This window comes from Lipotes vexillifer, unplaced genomic scaffold (genome assembly GCF_000442215.2).
Source record: "Lipotes vexillifer unplaced genomic scaffold, Lipotes_vexillifer_v1.1 scaffold112, whole genome shotgun sequence".
Classification (NCBI taxonomy): domain Eukaryota; kingdom Metazoa; phylum Chordata; class Mammalia; order Artiodactyla; family Lipotidae; genus Lipotes; species Lipotes vexillifer.
Window position 1 is genome coordinate 3,266,256 of NW_006776285.1, and position 16,820 is coordinate 3,283,075.

General features: G+C 35.5%; 1 protein-coding gene across 2 annotated transcripts in view; it reads right to left on the reverse strand.

Moving 5' to 3' along the window:
- SHPRH (SNF2 histone linker PHD RING helicase) overlaps window positions 1-16,820 on the reverse strand; it is an 83,816-nt gene that overhangs the window by 53,696 nt on the left and 13,300 nt on the right. Inside the window, exons 4-14 of one of the 2 annotated variants that reach the window (XM_007450325.1) lie at window positions 15,868-16,086; window positions 13,018-13,096; window positions 12,229-12,379; window positions 10,952-11,060; window positions 10,079-10,335; window positions 7,946-8,605; window positions 6,178-6,429; window positions 5,289-5,367; window positions 3,246-3,409; window positions 2,867-3,123; window positions 1,584-1,705 (exon numbers count right to left, since the gene is read on the reverse strand). In XM_007450325.1, coding sequence (XP_007450387.1) covers window positions 1,584-1,705; window positions 2,867-3,123; window positions 3,246-3,409; window positions 5,289-5,367; window positions 6,178-6,429; window positions 7,946-8,605; window positions 10,079-10,335; window positions 10,952-11,060; window positions 12,229-12,379; window positions 13,018-13,096; window positions 15,868-16,086 — 2,349 coding nt within the window. Of the gene's footprint in view, window positions 1-1,583; window positions 1,733-2,866; window positions 3,124-3,245; window positions 3,410-5,288; window positions 5,368-6,177; window positions 6,430-7,945; window positions 8,606-10,078; window positions 10,336-10,951; window positions 11,061-12,228; window positions 12,380-13,017; window positions 13,097-15,867; window positions 16,087-16,820 lie in introns of both variants that reach the window. The other variant, XM_007450326.1, reaches the window with a different exon arrangement.

A 16,820-nucleotide genomic window follows, 5' to 3' on the forward strand; every position in this document is an offset into this window, starting at 1 on the left:
AGCCGCTCCGCGGCATGTGGGATCTTCCCGGACCGGGGCACGAACCTGTGTCCCCTGCATCGGCAGGCGGACTCTCAACCACTGCGCCACCAGGGAAGCCCAAGTTGAACTTTTTGAATATGGATAACTAATTGTTCCAGTACCATTTACTGAAAACACTAACCTTTCTCCACTGAAATGCCTTTGCGTCTTTGTTGAAAAATCAACTGATCATAAATAAGTGGGACTAGTTCTGGACTCTATTTTGTTCCATTGGTCTACTTGCCTATCTTTATGCCAGTATTATACCATCTTGATTACTACAGCTTTAAAATAAGTGTTGATTCAGGTAAATCTTCCAACTATTTTGTTCTTTTCCAAACTTGTTTTGACTATTCTAGGTGAATTTTACAATCAGCTTGTCAACTTCCATGAACAGCCTGCTAAAATTTTTGTTTGGGAAAATTTTGATTGCATTGACTCTGTATATCAATTTGAGATGAATCAGCATCTTAATAATATTAAGTCTTCTGATCCATGAACACGGTATAACTAGGTATTCTTTAATTTCTGTCAGCAATATTTGTACTTTTAATGTTGTGATTTTTGTATGGGTCTTGTACATATTTTTTCCAAGTTGATGTCAAAGTATTTCATATTTTTTTGATACTACTATGAATGGCATTGTTATAATTTCTTATTATTCATTCCCAGTACATAGGAATATAATAAATTTTTATATATTCATCTTGTCTTATGCAACCTTGTGAAACTCATTTATTTGCTCTAGTAGTTTTCCTACATAGACAATCACATTGCAGCAAATAAAGATAATTTTATTTTTTTCCTATTCAATCTGATTAACTGTTTGTCTTCCTCTATTAAGAATTTAAGGCCCACAAGATCAAAGACTACTTTATTTTACTGTATTATTTTTAGTACCTTGATCATACCCAGCACACAGCAGACATTCTAATATTTGTTGGGAGAATGAATTTATAAACAGTATTACTTTGTAAATCAATGATCAATATTCACTTGAATGTGTCAATTTTTTTTTTTTTTTTTTGCGGTACGCGGGCCTCTCACTGTGGTGGCCTTTCCCGTTGCAGAGCACAGGCTCCAGACGCGCAGGCTCAGCGGCCATGGCTCATGGGCCCAGCCTCTCCGTGGCACGTGGGATCTTCATGGACCGGGGCACGAACCCCTGTCTCCTGCATCGGCAGGCGGACGCTCAACCACTGCGCCACCAGGGAAGCCCGAATGTGTCAAATTTTAACCATTCTTCTATTTCTAGGCATTTTGGTTGTTTCAGTTGTTCACTACTATAGACTAAAATCCATAATTTATTGCCAAATCTTTGTTCACATTATAATTTCCCTAAAAATACTTCTAAAAGTGGAACTGTTTGGTGAAAGCATATGTAAACTTTGAAGGTTTTTGAAGTGTTCTATATAACTGCTCTTCATTAAGCTGAACCTATTTAAATTCCGAATAGTACTGTGTGAAAGTGTCTTTCTTGGGAAACTTTGATTTCTACTATAACTAATCTTCCTCATTAAGTGTTTAGAAGAATCAGAGATAACAGAGCAATCACCTTGTACCTTTAATGATGTGGATGCCTGCTAAGCCATTGAGGGCACAAACTAGCTGCCGATGTGCTTCTTCACATTCAGTTCCACATTTCTTCTGCAGAGATGTCAGCAGTTCCTCCATTGTCATGGTGCTAAAAGAAAAGGGAGACTGTTCAGAACTAGAAAGAATCCTAAGTTAGAGTGTTATATTACATAAGATCAAGAGTACCAGACTCTTACAGAGTCTTTGTGCTCTTCAGTATCTTTCTGTTTACCCCCATTTTCACCATTATCACTTTTAAGCTTGATTAACTCTTACTATTCTAGCAAGCATTCTTCTGATCCCATCATTCTTTAACTTTCTCTCATTTCAGTCAGTGAAGACCAGAACTAGGAAAATCTTCCTAAAGTACAAAGTACACATGATATACTTGGAACAGCATGGGTGTGAGAATGTAACACTGAATCTGTATCCTAGCACTAAACTTAATTAACCTCTAAGAGCCTGACTTTTTTTAATCTGTAAAGAAAATGAATATTCTCCAAGGATCAGCTCAAATGCCATTTCCACCAGAAGGCTGTCTAACATTCACTACTTTATATAGAAATTACTGTCATACTCTAATTGTCCACAGCAATTCATATATACCTCTTGTGAAATACATCATGTTTGCCTTACGTAATAGAGATCTATAATCTTTGTCAGCTCCTTTATTTGTCCATAAACTGCTTAAAGGCAAGGACAAAAGTCAAGTTCCTCTTTATGTTTCTTACAGCACCTGAAAGGGTATCTTTTTAATATCAAGTGCTAAAAAAAAGGCCAGTTCTTAAGTCACAGTCTGATGAACAAAAAAGTTTCTGGGACAACAGAGTATTGTGGGCATAAATAACCTTAATGTATTAGAAAGGAATAATCAAAGAATATAGCTAGCACGACTATAAAGAAAATATTTAATGGTAATCTAATTCATCTAATTCCCCGATGTGGGAACCAAAAAATATAACGCAAAAAGAACAAAAGCCTTTCATATCTGGGGTGCAGCAGAAAACAACCCCCCCCCACAAAAAAACCAACAAAACCCTACAACAGTTCTAATTTTAAAGAAATGTTCAAAACCATGAAAATAATTTTGATGTGATTCTCTTTCACAAAGGGGGTTCCATATCAAAGAAAAATCACCACACTGCTAAAAATAGCTGACAACTCAGTTATAATACCCTGAATGAAAATGTGGGCTAGGAAGCTAATTGCTTAAATATTGTCTATTACTACTGTATTATCAATTGGAGTATAAGAAAATTGGTAATAAAACCTTTTCTGGAGTGGCAAGAACTCCCCACGAACAGCCTGTGGGTGGCAGCAGGCCTGCCTGAGCCTCAGCAATGGATATAGGATGGAGGTGACAGTCCTTCTGTCCAGGCTGCTGAGCTTCAAAGCCCAGTCAGAAATCTTCCTGAGTTTTACTACTGCATCCTGGCAGCACACTTCATGTTGACGGTGATAGAAATGTCTTTCCACTGGAGAAAAGTGGAGCCAGTGGATTTCTTCTGTCTGAGGGGGTATCTGGATCTATACAGAGGAGAAAAAAGAAGATTTCACCTGGAAATTTAACTTTCTACCAAAATTCTGCTTTTCTTCTTTTTTCTTTTTTTCCCTAATACCCTTAATCAATAAAAACTTATCCTACTGACTTGGTCAATCACATCTTTCTTTGCAGACCTCCACAGTATCTTGGCAATAAAGCTGTAGAGAAGCTGAGGATTCTTCTTGCAGTAAGGACGATAGAGAAGTCGAACCCACCAGTGTTTGACACAGTAAGGTTCAATACCAAGAAAGACCACTAACCCAAAAAGATCTGAAAAGAAAGAAAAAAAGCACATTGAGAATACAGACGGTGCCCAACTTACGATGGTTCAACTTACAATTTTTTGACTTTACCATGGTGCAAAAACGAACGTTGTTAATTAATAAATCATCAAATCTGATTTATCTCTATCAGTCTAGCATAGTGGATCTCAACTGAGGTGGAGGTGGAGGGGTGCGATTTTGCCCACTGGAGACATTTGGCCATGTCTGGAGACATTTGTGGGTGTCACAATTGCAAGAATGCTACCAGCATCTAGAGGGTAAAAGCTCAATATCCAAAATGACCAGAACAGCTCCCCCCAAAAATGAATTATCTGTCCCTAAACGTAAATGGGGCTAAGGTGAAGAAACCCTGGTCTAACACAAAAAGAAAACAAATGAGACTTCTACTTCCAAATACAACATAGTAAGTCACGTCAGGCTAACATTCCCACTGCAACAACTACAAAAAGAACAAATATATTACAAGAGTCGTAGTGTTAAAGATATCAGCGAATCATGGAAGCAAAGATGAAAGATAAACTAAATTTCTAGAAATTTGGGAAAGTCTATTTTTTAAGGTAACTTGGGCATGAGAAAACTTTTGGGGGTGATTATGTTGACTGCGGAAATAAACTCACAGGTAAATACATATGTCAAAAATTTATAAATTTTACATTTTAAACATTTTCAGTTTCATTATACGTCATTTATACCTCAATAAAGGGTGTTAAAAAAATTAATAAAAAATTTGTTGAATGGTGACAAGTGCTCAAAACACCTGCCAACATCTTATTCAACCAAAATAAACTAACTACCCAGGGAACTGAGGAATTATTGCTCTTATTTTTCAATATTAAAATTAGAAAAAAGTAACTTTGATAGTCATTTTCTTTTTTCTATACCTTCTCAGCTAACTTTTGAGCTGAATGATATCTTATAAAACACCTAAATATCATAATTGGGCAGTCCAATGTAACAGCAGACCACTAAATACGGCCTTTTAATTAGACTGATATTATTCTGTAAATGTTTCACAATATAACTTACTAAAATTACACAGGCGTTTAAATATATACCTAAAATCTTCCTAAAAAACTTTTTTCCCCTAAAAATAATCATCAAAAAAAAATTGTTTTTCACGTCATTGTAATGGATGGATGTTGATATTTTTATTTTAGCAGAATGATAAGTTATTCTGCTAGAAACAAACAATATATGAAAATCTGAATTTTCAGAATGATAAATTTTGAGGATGAATATTTGCCACAGGACTCCAAGAATATTTATATTTCATAATTTAACTGCATTTTAATGACAGCTTTTTAGGAAATTTATTATGTAAAACAACATTTACTTAAACTTTTAGTTTTAAATATTTGCAACTTGAACAAAAGGTTTAAAAATGCAGTCTATGTTCTACAGAAAAAATAAGTTACATGAATGAGATTACTGTAGAAGCATGAGAGATACTGTGTGAGCGGGAGGCCCTTGTTTTTACAGACACGGCCAAGTGAAATTAATTCCTCTTTCCTCTCTCTCTGGCTCCTTCCCTCTTTCTTTCTTGTCAGGTTCTTCCTGTTTTCTACTCACCATTTGGAACTTTGAGTTCAATTCAGACCTATGTCTACACTGTTCAAGCACGCACAGTAACTGCTCAAATTAGGACAATGGGACCACTCACCATATATCTATCCTCATATATGCAAACAAATATCACTTGATTCCATTTAAAAAGGTTAAGTGTTTGAAACTATTAGGAGTCAAATATAAATACATACATAATCACTTAAGTAAGGATTTCAGCAAAAGTTAAACATAAAATACTTCTTGTTCAAAAAAATTAAGCTTTTCAAATATATGCAATATGTGAGAAAACCATACATTACCCTCCAATCCTCTCTGTACTGGAGTGCCACTGATGCACCAGCGGTTAATCCCACTTAAGCGCTGAGCCATTTCTGCAGCCTGATGGGAGAGAAATATGAAATAAAAAAGACACAGGAAAAACTCAGAAGTCAGGAATATGTTTACTTATAAAAATAGCCCATGACAAGCTATGTTTCAGGTCAGATGCATCTGCTCTTATCGAACACTTATCACACTCAATATTGAATGTCATATTCAACGGGATATCTTCTAGTACAGTGGTTCTCATTAGCAGGAGGCTGCCATGTGTCCTTCTAAAGAGGAAAGGTAGTTCAAGTATGTGTAGAATGAAAATACCCCCTGAATGACTGATACTTTCCCTAGACCACCCCATTCTCCAGATGTGAACCACCATGCTAATAGACATGATTTATAAATTCAATTCAGGTTATTGACTGGCCAAAGAAGACAGAATAAAGACATACAACAAAGTCTGAATAAAAATTCTGTCCTCTAAAGTAGAATTTTCCTATTACCATTTGTTCTCTCTGATCAAAAAACTGCTAAAGTTATCAGTGGCTATATGATGAGCCTTCCACATAGCAGAAATGCTTATAAAAGTCCCTAAATACTTTGATCTGCATCACACAAAAACTGCCATCTTATTGAAATATACATGTGCATTGCATTTAGAGCAATGATTCACAGATTACCAAAATAATTCCTAAGGATTATATAGTTCATACACAGAGAAAAGCAAATGTTGAGTGTTTAAAGGCAAACTTTTGGCCAATGTCAATGCTGTGGGTTAACTACACTTAAACTATTAAATTTTCTATGGACAGTTTCCTCCAATCCCTTTCCCTTTTCTCTTCCCCAGCCCCCAGAAGGTTCTGCAGAAATTCTCACTTTTACAGTAGGACATTCAACCATCTGAGCTTCATCAAGGCAAATCCTCCACCACTCCACAGCTACGAGAGGGCTCGGAATGGCCATGTAGCGCTTCTGGTTCCTTAAGCGACGCCCATCCTCACTATTGCTGTGTGGGATATCTACATAGTTTAGTTCTGAACGAAGGACATCGTAAGTAATGATGACTATATCCTGTTCTGCCAAAAAATGAGGCTGTAAAAAACCATCTTTCTTCACTCCTTGATATACCTAGGAAATAATCAGCATAGACGTAGTTATTGCAGAAAGGCACATCAAAGATACTGAAACAGTCATTTATTTATACACTTACTGAGCCCTTTCTATTTGTTTAGAACCAAACATGCTATAAGATACATCCTATACCTGTCTAGAGAAAGATGTATTTTAGTGTGTAAGACTAATAACATAAGTAACGTGAATGGAACAGTAAATGTGAAGTAAATGTGAAGGCTCACAGTGGAAAGACAAATTCTATGGCTAAGAAGGTAAATTCAGAGAGAAATTCAAATTTGTGGTAGATCTTGAAGTACATTTAGGAGTCCTCACAGGTGGAGAAAAAGGGAAAAGGACTTACAGGTAGGTGGGTGGATGGAATAGCTTGTACAAAAGCACAATGGTGTGAAAAAGTAGAACAACAAGAGCTATTATTTACTGAATGCCTTTTATATTTCAGACACCATGCAAAGTTTTACCTCCTACTTTCAACAACAATCCTGTTAGTTGTTATTATTTCTATCCCACACATAAGAAACATGAAGTGACTTGCTCCAAACTGGTAGAGTCAAGATTCAAACCAAGGTTTGCCTACCCTACAGAACAGAGCTCCTCAATGGCAAAGATGGTGTTTTACATATTACTGTATTCTCCATGCTTATCATAGTGGCTGAAATCTAGGAAACATACATAACATTTGTGTGGAAAGAAGAACAGAGAGTAAAGAAAACTAACAGTAGTGAACAACAACATTAAATGACCACTTACTATGTGCCAGCACTTTATCAAATCATTTAATCTTCACAAAAAGTCTGTGAGGGGGTACTATTTTCAGAACTTAGCACAATTCCTGGCACATAATAGGTACTCAATAAATATCTGTTGAATGAGTAAATCCTTATTTTACAGATGGGGTAACTGAGGCTTCAGAGAAAGATTCTGGAGCTAAAAGTTGAAAGATCATACAAGTTCATACTATTACACAATGCTGCCTTTGAATTGCATTTCTCTCAGAGTATAAACGCTTATACAAAGACTTTTTCATTTATACGATCAAGATTTTTTTCAAAAGCTTTCATCTTTCCATCCAAAGTGCTTTAACTCCTGATGTCAGAAAAGAATAAACAGTCTACGGTTCTATTTCTTATTCTCAATTTTCTCTATTTCTTATTCTCAATTTCCTCTTCAAGTTCTGATTTAATATTATTATTATCTCATTAAGTTAATTTTGGGGATAAAAACAAAGTGACAAAGATTATAAAAATTATCATGGGGCTTCCCTGGTGGCGCAGTGGTTGAGAGTCCACCTGCCGACACAGGAGACACGGGTTCGTGCCCCGGTCCGGGAGAATCCCACATGCCGCGGAGCAGCCGGGCCCGTGAGCCATGGTCGCTGGGCCTGCGCATCCGGAGCCCGTGCTCCACAATGGAAGAGGTCACAACAGTGAGAGGCCCGCATACCACAAAAAAAAAAATCATGGAGTGAAAATTTACATTTTCCTACCCCTTTAAAGAGTTCAAACTACCTTACCAAGACCCGAAGAGATGATGACCTCACATGTCTATTGATTTCATCCACCCACTGATGACAGATGGAACTAGGGGAGATGATCAGAGTTGCTCTTGTTGATACTGGCTCCATCGCAACAAGGCAGTGGGGGCAGTAGAAAGGTTTAATCTTCAGATTCTTCTCTTCATAATTCACACATTTTGCATGCTGCCACAAGTGGCATTTCAGGCACTGAACACGAGGCTTACGGTCTACCTGGTCAACTTCACCACATATGCACTCAAAGTGATAATCGGAGGAATTATAGGGACCCATGATATTAGAATGTGGCATGTCATGACCAACAGGATTTAGAGCTTCAGCTTGGTCCTTTGCTGCATGTTTTTGCTTGACTTCAAAGACACATGTACTTTCAGATGTGGTAACATCAGTAACTGCAGAGTCACCGGTAGCTGGACAGTGATCCTGTGAGTTGAGATTGATGTTAAGCTGACTTTTTTCCTTTTTTGTGGATGGAACAGGCTTTTTCCTCAATTTACTACGATTTCTCCTGGCCTTATAGTAATAATAGTAAGGATCATCATCATCATCAGAGGTGTTTGATGGCAAGTATTCAGAATCTGTGTCCTTGCTCCCTGGTTTTCTGGATTCTTTCTGAATTTTCCTTGGACTCCCCACAGCCTATAAAAAATATTATTTATTTATTTCAACAGAGTGACAAATCTGAAATTAAATGCCCAACTTCATGTGCTTTACATAAAAATCTAGTAGCCAGTCTTTGATACCCCTTCCCTGAGGAGAATCACTCTTGATCAGTGGCTTTCAAGTTGCTCTAAGAACTCCCCTCCCTGATTTTCCCCCCAAAAGCAAAAGAAAGCTCTACTGCTGTATCATTAAGATTTGGAGTGAACAAACGTTAGAAAGATAAAGGGAGCTACTAATTTTGGCATCAACTTCTTATAATTTACAATCTGCCTAAATCAATAAAAGACTGGTAGTTTATAATACATAAATATACAAACTAGGGCAATTATAAAAATACCAAGTATTAAAATATAGCGTTTAAACAAAGTGAAAATTAATCTACTAGTTACTGCAATTAGCAAATAAGTGCCTTCCTTCTTTCTCCTTTCTAACTGTGTACTGTCCTCCAATTATTTACTGAGTGCCAATTCTGTGCCAGGCATCATGTTAGATGCTGGGGATATATATATGAGGAATATTTAGCTCCTGGTCTCAAAGGGGTCTGCTGGAAAAGACAGAACAGTAATAAATAAAATGACACTATAGGAATGCATAAGAGGGTTATATAACCCAGATGGGCTGCGATGGGGAGCTAGGTGTCAGCAATAGCTTCCTAGAAGTGATGTCACAGCCAAGGTTGAACAGAGGAATGGATGACATTAACATGGAATGACTGGCATTAACTGAAGGAGATTTTCTCTTTTGGGTAGCAGAAGGATTATTAAAAGCACAGAAGCTCATTGCACTCTTCTAACCTAGCTGGGGAGAAACTGGTGGAGACTCCCTGCTCTAGGAAATGAACTTTTTCGTCTGTCATTTCTTTCACAGTAGCTAAGCTGGTAACTCTACATTCTGAATTGTTTGTCATTAGTCTTCTCTTGATTTATGTTTGCCAATTTGTAACTATTTTCTTAAAAGCAAACTGAACTTATTGGCCACAAAGCAGTAGTTTTATAACAAAATATAAACATTTTATAAGGTGATGACATGGGAAAAATAAAAACATATAAAAGATTCACTGTATATAAAGAGCTATGCAAATGTAAGGTATCAATATTTTTATAAAGTATGGAACATGCTTTTTTAACTGCTGACAACAACATGAGGGTAAGAAAAGTTATCTTAAATTATAATATGCTTAACAAACTAATTTTATAATTCACTCAATAAATATTTATTGAGTACCTGACATATGTCACGAACTCTTCTCCAGGCTTAATGGTGACCAAAATAAAGTTGCTACTCTGATGGAACTTATATTTAGGAAGTAGAAAACATACACCTCAGCCGTAAGCGTTTTTTCTAATGTTTGTTTTTTTATCATCAGACTGTAAGAGCTTCAGACAGGTGGGGTCTGTCAACTTATTCTGTAAAGCATCACATAAAGCTACCTAATAAATGCTCTGTTACCTGCTTTTTTGTTTTATCATGTATATCCTCTTCCTTGTAATTCTTTCCCAGTGTAAAAGTACCAGAAAAACCATGGCCTTTGATCTGTTTCACAAGACCTTCAAAAATTAAACATTTCAGCATCCTTTTCAGAAGACTCCTGTTCCGTTGAACATCATACCTATATATAGAACTGACATACTTATAGATGGAAAGAATGGAAACTCCTTTTTTTCCATTCATTTCTTTAACAGCTGTCAGGATCATCACACGTGTAGCTAAATGCAAAAGGATATGTTAACTCAGTCCAAACAATTAAAATGAAACGAAAACTCAGTTAATCTTAATGTATACCGAGGACCAAATTAAGAAGAAAATAAATCAAAGATTTATTAAAGATATGTTGTCTGTACATCATCATTTTGGAGAATATGTAATAAAAATTTATCTCAATAATTAAGAAATAAATTACTGTAATGGAATAATTTAAGGAAGAATTACATTAATTTGCTAATCTTATAAATCAACTATCATTTAAAACTACATATAAAAAAAACTTCTCAGTTATTTACATAAATGCTACCATTAGCAAGGGAAACATTCATTTGCTAGCAGAATTTGAAGCAGCTACTCTTTATCAAAGCCTGATTTAAACTGTAAGCTAAAGAAATTTAAACGTTACAAATTAAGCAAAGAACTGTCTGGAACAAGTCAAACCAAAGAATAAATGTTTATTTTTGTTAAGATAATATGCCTTGTAATTGAACTTTTATGCAAAGTATAAATAACTGTAGAAACAATTATTCATAACAATTACAAGATATCTCTATATAATAAGAACTAGAACAAAGACCACTGTAAAAAGGTGTTATCTTTAAGAGATTTCATACTTACGGGGGCACTGAACTTTTTCTTTTGGTTCAAATTCCATATTCTGGGTTTCTGTGTTTTTTACATTTCCTCCAGAATAATGTGATGGAATGAAATAATTCACCACTTTTCCCTGATATAAACAACATTAAGTAGTTACACAGAGTTGTGCTTTCAGCATTCTGAGTTGCTTAATAAGACAAACCCTCCTTCTATTAAGGAGATGCAAAAGAGTTATAATAAATTATGAAAGAAAGGGCTAAATATGTTTATGCACACATATAAACCTTATTTTTTATTTCAGAGTTTATAGCTAGCCATCACTTTTTAAAACTGTACATGCTATCTTAAATTACCTAAATTTTAAGTGTGAAACTTCTGAAATTAACTTTTCAAGCCTTGTTTAAAATAGTAATAACCCACTGAATTTGTAATAATACTCAAAACAACTTAAAATTAACAGAGCTAATGAACAGAAAATATCCAAAGGAAGTTACCGATAGTTAAAACTGAATACTCCAACTCATTTTCTACAAAGGAAATAGACATTCCCTACTCTAACCCTTACTCAAATCTGAAAGGCTAATTTTGCAAACTTTACACTATTAAAAGATCACATAACCACTAAGGTTGTGAGCATGGTCGGCCCTACAGGTAATTACAGTTATGCCTTTAACTAGTGGCCTCATTTCGGCAGGATTAAATGGGCTGATTTCAGATTCCATTATTGGAAAATATGAACTGTGAGCTATATTTGCCTCACTGAAGTTTTTTCTTTTTCTTATAAACTCTAAAATTTGCATTTTTAAACACAATTGTATTTTGGAATAAACACACAGAGTTTGTTTCACCTAGCAATCTAATTACTAAGCTGTTTATCCTGTAACAAAGTTCTAATTATTGATATTTGACTCTAAGATTTACATATCTGAGATTTGCACAGTTTTTGAAAAATAGGTCTCAAAAATATTTAGCAGTAATACAGAGACGTGAAGTAGTGACAAAACATTTGAGGAAGTAATAAAACTTTCCTAAGGGAATTTCTCTGCCAGCTAGGAGGAAGCTTGGTAAGTGACAGCATGTCGCCTTCCTAGTTGGTCAATATCACTTAAAAAAAACCCCTCCAGGTCACAAACATCCCATTTTCTGTGCCTACTTGAAGTTAACTAACAACTAATATAAATCATTAATTGCAGAGTAAACTGAAAGTGTTGACTTAAGTGCCAAGCAAATGTTCGATATATGATGCTTTTGGAGAACGTATGTCCCCGCTTTCCCAAGCCCTATAGTACTCCTACTACCTCAGGAAGAGCGAGAGCATCTTGTTTGACATCTTGTCGAGTATGTGTCAGAATCAGAGCCAAAACCTCTACTGTCTTTCCCAGACCCATCTCATCTGCTAAGATTCCACCAAGCAACTGTGGCCCAGCATTTGGGTACTCACGGATGATGCTAAGGAAAAGACAAGAAAAACACATCATAGGAATGCAAATAAAAATTACACTGTTCCTAAAGAGAACTGGGAGAAATGCATAGAAGGCTAAGCTTTAAAAAATTATATTTTAGGTTGCAACAATTATAATCCCTAGATCATGAATATAAGAACTGTGATCAAAACACTGCCTGAGCTGCCAACTAAAGTCTGCAGAAACAGAATTGGTACTGCCATCATTTTTCTCTTCTATAAAAAAAAGGAAGCATGTCTGCCTTCTTTCTGTGACCTTTATGAATCTGTGAATAAAAAAATAAGAATGGCAATAACTACTGATTCACTAGTCATATTTAATGATTCCTAAAACTCTTTTGTAATAGAAATTAACGAATTTAATGAACTGGCCCATAAGAAGATGACATTTTTACCTAAAATTATAATCTCTTTAAATATCAATAACTATACATCTTAAGTCTATTATACTGCATTTATCTACTGAAAAATTACAAGTGCTATTAATTCTATGTCTATCTATAAAAATGTCTAATGAGACCTGGACTTAGTATTCCTTCTTGAGGTACTGCTGAGGCTGAAGACTTACGCTACCAATCTCTTACAGTTTTTTGTAATATTCATTTTTACTATCGTTTTGCCTTACCAGCCTGTATATGGATTGTAGTAGAGTTTCAAACCCTCAGATGTAACAATTTCTCGCCATAGGAAGTGCAGGGCATTTTCTAAAGAAAAATATAATCATAAGAACAAGTTTGTTTGTTTTCCTTTCTGCCAGATAATCACATTAAAATAAAAGTAAGTTAACAGTCAGGACACCCTGAAAAGGCACATACACATGGGAAAAAGGCTAGGACTCCTCTCATTCTTTTCTTCAGATATTATTCTTTAGCTTCCTTTGCTTTGGGCACCAATATGTTCCATATAAACAAGTGGTAAGACAGAAAAAGTATAGCAAATTACAGAGGATTAACAGGAAAAGAAAACTAATACATATAACCAAGTCTTACCCAATAAAGGAAAGTAGCTTATCTTTTATAAATCCTTCAAGAAGTTACCTGATGTCTTTAAATAACTCAACAGATATAGGATACTGGACTAATACATTAACGTAAATCAGACCTAACCTTTTATATGGGTCTGAGTGGGAGGAAAGGCTTAACTGAGGAAATAACATCTAAAACTATAACACTGAAGTACTGAGTTTATTTCAGCCAGAATCGTCCACTAACCCTTCCTTTAATATTTTAAGTTGTTCAAACCAACTGCTAAGTAGGAAGTATGTCTCCACTCACCAGTGAAATGGTAAGTCACTTTTTGTTACTTTCTTTAGGGATTAATAGATGAAGTAGGAATACAGACACATAGGTTTTATAAAATGAAAAAAATTAAAAGATAAAAAGCTTTAATTTATGGGAACCAAGGAACAGAAAAACTACTAAATGACACATGGGATTTAATCAACAAAATCCAGCCTGTGGACAAAAAACAATGAATCACTGACACATACAGCACGGATGAACCTCAAAAACATGTTGAAAGAGGCCAACTCCCTCCACCCGAGTGTACACATTTTATCATTCCGTTTGTTTCAAAAACAGGCAAAACTGGTCTTCCCTGGTGGCGCAGTGGTTGAGAGTCTGCCTGCCGATGCAGGGGACACGGGTTTGTGCCCCGGTCCGGGAAGATCCCACATGCCGCGGAGCGGCTGCGCCCGTGAGCCATGGCCGCTGAGCCTGCGCGTCCGGAGCCTCTTGCCCCGCAACAGGAGAGGCCACAACAGTGAGAGGCCCGCGAACCGCAACAAAACAAAACAAAACAAAACAAAAAAAACCAGGCAAAACAGGCAAAACTAATTTACGGTGACAGTGGTTGCCTCCCGAAGGGGTTGAAGTAGGAGAACTGACTGGGCAATTATGGAACTTGCTGGGGTGATGGAAATACTTTATGTCAGCCCTGTATGATACAAATATTAAAAGAAACAGGTAAAATTAATTTTAATAGTTGTTTTCATTTAGCCCAATATAATCAAAATATTATCATTTCAATATGCAATCAATATAAAAATTAGTAGTGAGATATTTCACATTGTTTTTTTGGTACTATTTGAAATCTAGTATATATTTAAAACCTATTGCACATAATTTGGACAACCACATTTCAAGTCTCAAGAGGCATGTGTGGCCAGTGGCTACTTTTGAAAAAGGCTGTTTCTATGTCTTAACTGAGTTGCTGGTTTCACAGATGCATAGATCCATCAAAACTTATCAAACTGTGCCCTTAAGGTCTGTGCATTTTACTGTATGTAAGTTACACCTTAATCAAATTCCTTAGTTGAAAAACATTATTTCATTTTGGAGAAAAAATAATCCAGCCTGTGGTAAACTCTACAGAGCTAACCATTTCTTAAACAAATATATGAAAAAAATACAAGAGAGAGGAGATAGAACCTATGGACTAAAAGAAACTTAAGAGACAGCAACTAATTCCAATATATGGATGTTATTTGTTTTCAGATTTGAACAAACTATAAGAGGGAGAAATAGAGAGAAGGGAGGGAAGGAAGGGAGAGAGATTTGGTGATATTAAGGAATTATTGGGTTTTAAAATGCATTATACATATATTTATATCTGTTTAAAAGATCCTTTATCTTTTAATGAAATAAACTGAAATATTAACAGAAGAAATGATACAATATGTGGGATTATTATTTCAAAATAATTCAAAATGTTGGGGGAGGAGGAGGAAGAAGAAATAATATTGGCTATGAACTGATATTTCCAAAATAAAAAGTTAAACAAAATAAAGTTTGTTGGATAAAAAAGTGGGAGAAGTAAGAGCCTTTCATCACTGATTAAAATAAATCTATACAGGAAGAGTGAGAAATAGTTAACACTTTACTTCCTAGAGTCATGTAAAAATCTCACCTTGTGCCCATGCCTTTAAAGACAATGATAAAGAAGTGGCACAAATGACTCCCATAAATCTACTACTTTTTTGAAAACATTTATTAGATGGTGTTTCATTTTATTATTTATTTTGTGGAGTAAAGAAAATAAATGCAAACCTAGGAAAATTAGATTGGTCACACATTAAGTCTCCCACTTTTGTAAATTTGCTTTCTGTCCCTAACATACATGATTAAATTGTAAAGCCTTTTACATATATTAGGAAGATTCCATCTGATCAGGTTACAAAAGCAATTCTTAGTTGGAAAGGCATGTAAAAAATTCCTTGGTTTTTAAAAATTCCAATCAAGGCAACCTTTACTTTAGCTGGAAAAATCAGTTTGAACTTTTATGGATGAGGGAACTCATAAATGTATTTCTCTAGATTTCAGTTTTGAAGGATTTCTTAGAAAATAATTTTGTTCATAGTAACACCATTCTATCCTATGTTTTCAATATGATTTGTTTACTGATCGATTTCCCCCTACCCTCTCTCTCATATAATCCCTCTGATCAATTTGCCTTTCTTTAAGCATCTTATACTTGCCACTAGCAGGGGTGCTTTTGAAATGCTCTTGTTGTAGCATCCAATTTACAGCCTCTCTTTGGTATGGTCTCAACACAGGAGTCAGAGCAGGATGCTGGACATCCACTTGGATGCATGGAGTTTCTTGTTGATGTGTTTTCTTCACAAAGTGATAGAGCTCATCAATGTCCTGTCCCTCTGGCTCACTCTCTGAATCTTCCTCATCCTCTTCCAACACATCTGTATATCCAAGAACAAATGTACTCAGAACAAACCCATCCACATTTATAACTATAAGCAATTCTTATTTCAAGAACATACCATGCATTTTTCCACTTCTGGGGCCTTGCTTAGTATGTTTTTTGACTGATCAAAAATTTACCCATCTCCTTCAAGAAAATTCAACTGATACTTTTTCCATGACATTTTCTTTTGTTTTCCCTGGTCAGAATTAATATTCTCCTCTGTGTTCATGCAATACTCTTATACTTTGGATATAGTAATATATTGCAATCTGTCTGGTAATACAATCATTTGTGTGTATTCATCCCTTCCCCACTGAACTGTAATGCTCTTTGAGAGCAAAGGCTGTCTTTTGTTTTTATAGTTCCTCAGAGCAGCTAGCACGTGCCTTGCACGTTGTAGATGTTTAATAAACATCTGAGGAACTGAATGTGAATATCTTTTGCAGTTTGTAAAAGGATAATTTATTTCACTTTTACATCTTAACATAAAAAAAATCCATACACAGACAATTTTTCTATGTCTAATAAGACAAGGATTCCCATTCTATTTCTTATGCTTAAAAGGATAGGTATTTGGTAGCAGCACCAGCAGCCAATCAGGAGATTAAGGGCTTAAGCCATCAACACAAATTCGTAAGAATTTCAGACTCATTTGTTGGGCACAACTGCCCTGTGGAAGAAGATTCATGCCTACAACATGAAAAAAAAAATTCAAACTCTTGAACAAAT